This window comes from Bos taurus, chromosome 8 (assembly GCF_002263795.3).
Source record: "Bos taurus isolate L1 Dominette 01449 registration number 42190680 breed Hereford chromosome 8, ARS-UCD2.0, whole genome shotgun sequence".
In the NCBI taxonomy this organism is placed as follows: domain Eukaryota; kingdom Metazoa; phylum Chordata; class Mammalia; order Artiodactyla; family Bovidae; genus Bos; species Bos taurus.
Genome location: NC_037335.1, coordinates 23,344,892 through 23,349,468, shown reverse-complemented (window position 1 = coordinate 23,349,468; position 4,577 = coordinate 23,344,892). Strand labels below are relative to the sequence as shown.

At 44.1% G+C, this 4,577-nt stretch overlaps 1 protein-coding gene across 1 annotated transcript; it reads right to left on the bottom strand.

Moving 5' to 3' along the window:
* Positions 1-2,995: 2,995 nt before the first annotated feature.
* LOC525550 (interferon beta-2) lies at positions 2,996-3,887 on the bottom strand. The gene has a single exon (XM_002689541.5). It carries the CDS (start codon positions 3,731-3,733, stop codon positions 3,173-3,175), a length of 561 nt encoding a protein of 186 aa, XP_002689587.1. The 5' UTR covers positions 3,734-3,887; the 3' UTR covers positions 2,996-3,172.
* Positions 3,888-4,577: the final 690 nt, after the last annotated feature.

Genomic DNA, 4,577 nt, shown 5'->3' with positions numbered 1-4,577 from the left:
TCAGATACATCTGGGACCTAAAAGTGCCTGCTGCTGCTGCTGCTGCTGCTAAGTCGCTTCAGTCGTGTCCGACTCTGTGCGACCCCATAGACGGCAGCCCACCAGGCTCCCCCATCCCTGGGATTCTCCAGGCAAGGACACTGGAGTGGCACCCAAAATTCCTAAACACCAGCTTTGTTAAGTGCAAAAACTACCATACAAATGTACACTGATATTACGCCCGTATCTACGTGTCCATTTGGTTAGGCAATATTTAAGTACTTACGTTAACTGAGATGTTTGCCAGGGCCTCCTAACTGCTTGACCCCTTAATCCATGTCTTCTGCATGATTTCCTTGGGAGGTAGAGGAGTGGGAGTGGGAAGCGGCTCGGCCTTCTGTCCCCACTGATTTGGTTTGTGTACAGATGTCTAGACACCCTCTGCTTGCTTGCCATAAGATTTTACCCCTGAACATGTGAGGCCTTTGTGTGGGCAGACTTCTCCACTGAGGTTCTGAAGAAGATGGAGGTGATGATTTCATCACATCAACGCACATGATTTCAGGTTGCCTGTGAGGCAACTTTATTTACCCTCGCTAGAAATTTTTCACTGCTGGCTTATTCCAGTGAGCATCACAGCTCCAAGCGTTTCTCTCTCTTTCCTCCTCAAAACAGATGCCCCAAAACATGCAATGTGTTGCAATATCTTTTGTGTTGCCATAGGCACCACTTTGTTTTGCAAGAGGCCCATTTCGTATTTTTTCCCAAGAACCAACACTTTCCTAGTGAGGTTTTCTGGTACCAGCTAAAATAATTACTTCCCTCCTAATATGTAGCGGTCTATGAAGACATGCTGCCTTATATGTGGCATAGCTGTTTAGCATAGGCAAATACAAATGCAGTTTGGGGTTAGCCTCCCTGATTCTTATTAGAATTAATATTAATTTATCATTTATCCTCTACAATGATAAAGATACTGTTAAAAAAAACTTCTTTTGGCTGCACTGGGTCTTTGTTGCTCCACACGGTCTCTTCATTGTGGGGAGAGGACTTCTCTCCTTGACGCGCACAGGCTGTAGAGCTCCTGGGCTCAGTAATTGCAGCACACAGGCTTAGCTGTCCCACAACATGCTGGATCTTAGTTTCCCAACCCAGGATAGAAAGTCTGTCCCCTGCACTGGAAGGCAGATTCTTTTTTTTTACTTTTTATTTTGTATTGGGGTATAGCCAATTAAGAATGTTGTGATAATTTCTGTATACAGCAAAGGGGCTCAGCCATACATATATATGCATCCATTTCCCCCAAGCTCCCCTCCCATCCAGACCACCACATAACATTGAGCAGAGTTCACTGTGCTATACAGTAGGTTGGAAGGCAGACTGTTAACCAATGGAGCACCAGGGAAGTCTCATGGACATACTCTCGATATTCTGGATGGACCAGCATGCTCAGCTGTGGCACAGTTAATTCTGCAGAAGAAGCCTCTCCTCTATCGGCTGGTCCCCTGCACACACCCAGAGCAGACCTTTCCAAGGCTGCCCAAGCCTCTGGCTTTCTCAGTCGATTTAGCCGTTCGGCCCAGGAGAACTTTGGCATCCTCTTGACTGCTCTAGACAGCCCTATCACGCGGCATTTTGAGGTCCGGACTTGTTTTTAACTCCTAGAAGAAAGGAAACATGGGTGCAGAAGGGCTTTTGGCAGAGCTGAGCTGTGGAGTCGCAGACTGTGAGGAGCTGGAGGGGGAGGGAAAGTTTATAGACCCCAACAACAGAACGCGCTTCTTGGTCCCACAGCTGGTGTCTTACCCAACTTACGTCAGAAGGGGGAGCTCCGAGTTCATTGTCTGCACAGTAACTTGCCTAACATTTCTTTTCAAAGCTGAATCCCTTAAAGGCAAGGCAGACTCCTAGGCATTTACTCCAGGAGAAAATGCTCAGCACAATGCATGGATGGAGGCAGCTAATGACAGGAACAGTCACCAATTCAGGTTCTCGAAGGGTTCAGTACAAAGACAGTGTCCCAGCCATGCTGGCCAGGCGCCCCAGGAGCTCATAGGGAAACTGTATTTTCCCAGGGTAAGCCCTAGGATAAGTGAGCGCCCCCTCTTCCCTCCTGAACTTCCCTTTCTTCCCTGCTTTCTGGTTTTTCCTTTGGCCTGAAACCACTACATCTGTTACACCTGTCTTGGATTTGGCTTTAGAGAGAATGTGGTTTCAGAGTTGCAGAGCAGCAGGAAAAGCAGATAGGATAGTCCTGTATGAACAAGGAAGGGGGCACGAGGAGCAGACTCGCTTTTCTGGGGGGAAAAATGAGGGAAAAAAAACTAGTTAGATGGCGGGGGTATCAAGCAGAGTCTTTTTTCCCTCTGGCCTCTATGCCCCGGAAGCAGACAGAGACCCCAGCTCTCCTAAGACAACCATACACTTTGGCTGTTTCATGAAGAGTGCAATAAAGGGACTGCTACTTAACAGTTTCACGGAAGTGCCAGGGAACTTCTCACCCGTGGGCATGGCTGGGGGGTGGGGAGGGACATAAATGTTTTAAAATCCTATGGATGGGGGATGTGGAAAGGAAAGCAGGACACCCCACAGAGAATAGGGATGAATTAAGGGCAAACACAAGAGTTGAAATATTCCTCCAGTTACCCTGACAGCCAGGCAAATTCTACATTGAGGGCCAAAGAACCTGGGGCAGAGTGCAGAAAGTAGGCGCCCCTGCTTCTAAGGCCACAGTCATCTGCTTGTGTCTACATTTTAATACTGTAGAGGCTCAGGCCACAATTCTCCTCCTAAAATCACTTCCCTTACCATCTTTTACCTTGTATATTCCACATGACTTCCTTTCATTTTAAATTCATTGAGGGCAGGGGCCACAAACTCTACAACTCGGCAGGCTCATTCTATAAAGAATGTCTCCTACGTGCTCTGCAATTTTAGTAATGTGTTGTCACATAAATCAAGTTGACATTAAAACTGCCACGTTGACTTTCGTGTCATAAATAATTTATTTCTCATATAAAAGTTTAAATAAATAAATAAAGCATAAATCAATTTAAAAATAGCTTAGTCTTTAACTGTCCATTGAAATCCAGTGCATTGCATTGTTAGTTACTTTAATTTAAAGCTTCTGCTGGCTGAAGAGTCTCACCTCAAAGTCACATTGTCCATACCCAGAGCTACAGGTGGGAGATGTTCAGTCACGGAGGTAATCTGTTAGTCTCGTCAGGAAAGAAAAATTCCTGAGTATTTGCACTCGCACGACTGTCCAGGCACACCTGTTGTACTCCTTGGACTTCAGGTACTGCACGAGGTTGAAGTAATATTTCCTCAGGTGAAGAACAGTCGTGTCTCCCATAGTGGAGTTTTGCTTCTGCATTATTTCCTTCTGGATTGGCTGCAGACGATTCATCTGCCCATAGAGTTCCTCAAGGAGGTCCTCGATGATGGTCTCAGACCAGCCAGTGCTGGAGAAGTCTCTGGTGAGAATGCCAAAGATCTGCTGGAGCATCTCATAGATGACCAATATGGCATCTTCCTTCCGGAACTGCTGTGCTTGCTTCATCTCCTCAGGCATCTGGAAGTCCATCCTGGCCTCGAGGCAATGTTGAGGAGTTGAAGGTAACTGCCACAGGAGTTTCTGACACACTGCAAGGCTCCGCCTTTGTTGGAATCGAAGCAAGCTGTAGCTCCTGGAAAGAGCTGTGGTGGAGAAACACAGCAGGAGAACCATCTGGAGGAGGCACCGGTGGGTCATGGTGAAATCAGGCACAGGGCTACCTGTTCTGCTAGTAGATGCTGAAGCTGAGTCTTCAAGGGTTTGCAGAGTGAATGGCCTTCCTCCTTGAGTGTGGGCTACTTATACAGACGGCCCTCCATTCTTTCTATTTGAGAGGAATTTCCCACTTTCAGTTCTCCCTTTCAGTTTTCCTGTGTCATTTAAATTATTAATTGCCTCTAAAACTCTTTTCTTTAAGCTCCTTGCTATTTTAAGTTATATATACCACATGGAAAAAAGATATAGAAACTGAGAATTTCTAATATTTTTTAAAGTTTCAATGAATTGCTAAATGTTAAAGAAAAATATAAGCCAAATCTTTTGAACTAGATTATTATAGGATTCTTTTATTTGGAAAAGATTTTTCTTTTTCTCTTTTCATATTATGAGATTTGGGGAGAGAGGGCCTTGTTTGTAAGAGAGTTTTCTTTTTCATAAAAATTAGGTTTAATTCTCAATTCTGCTATTACCAAACAATAATACTTGCAGTTTATGATTTTAAAAGAGACACCTATTTTTTCTACCTATAAGAGAATAATGTTAAACTAAGTTGATGAACAATAAATACATGATATATGTATGATTTAAATTAAATACATGCAGTTTATGATTTTAAAAAAAAGACACCTACTTTTTTCTATCTAAAATAGAGTGATGTTCCTAGAGGGGTGGGATGGGGTGGGAGTGGGGAGGGAGGTTCCAGAGGAAGGGCATATATGTATACCTGTGGCTGATTCATGTCAATATATGGCAGAAACCAACACAATATTGTAAAGCAATTATCATTCAATTAAAAATAAATATATGTAAATAAAAAGAAAAA

Excerpts from the sequence above, each read along its gene's own strand:
- LOC525550 (XM_002689541.5), bottom strand. The coding sequence starts at position 3,733 with ATGACCCACCGGTGCCTCCTCCAGATGGTTCTCCTGCTGTGTTTCTCC.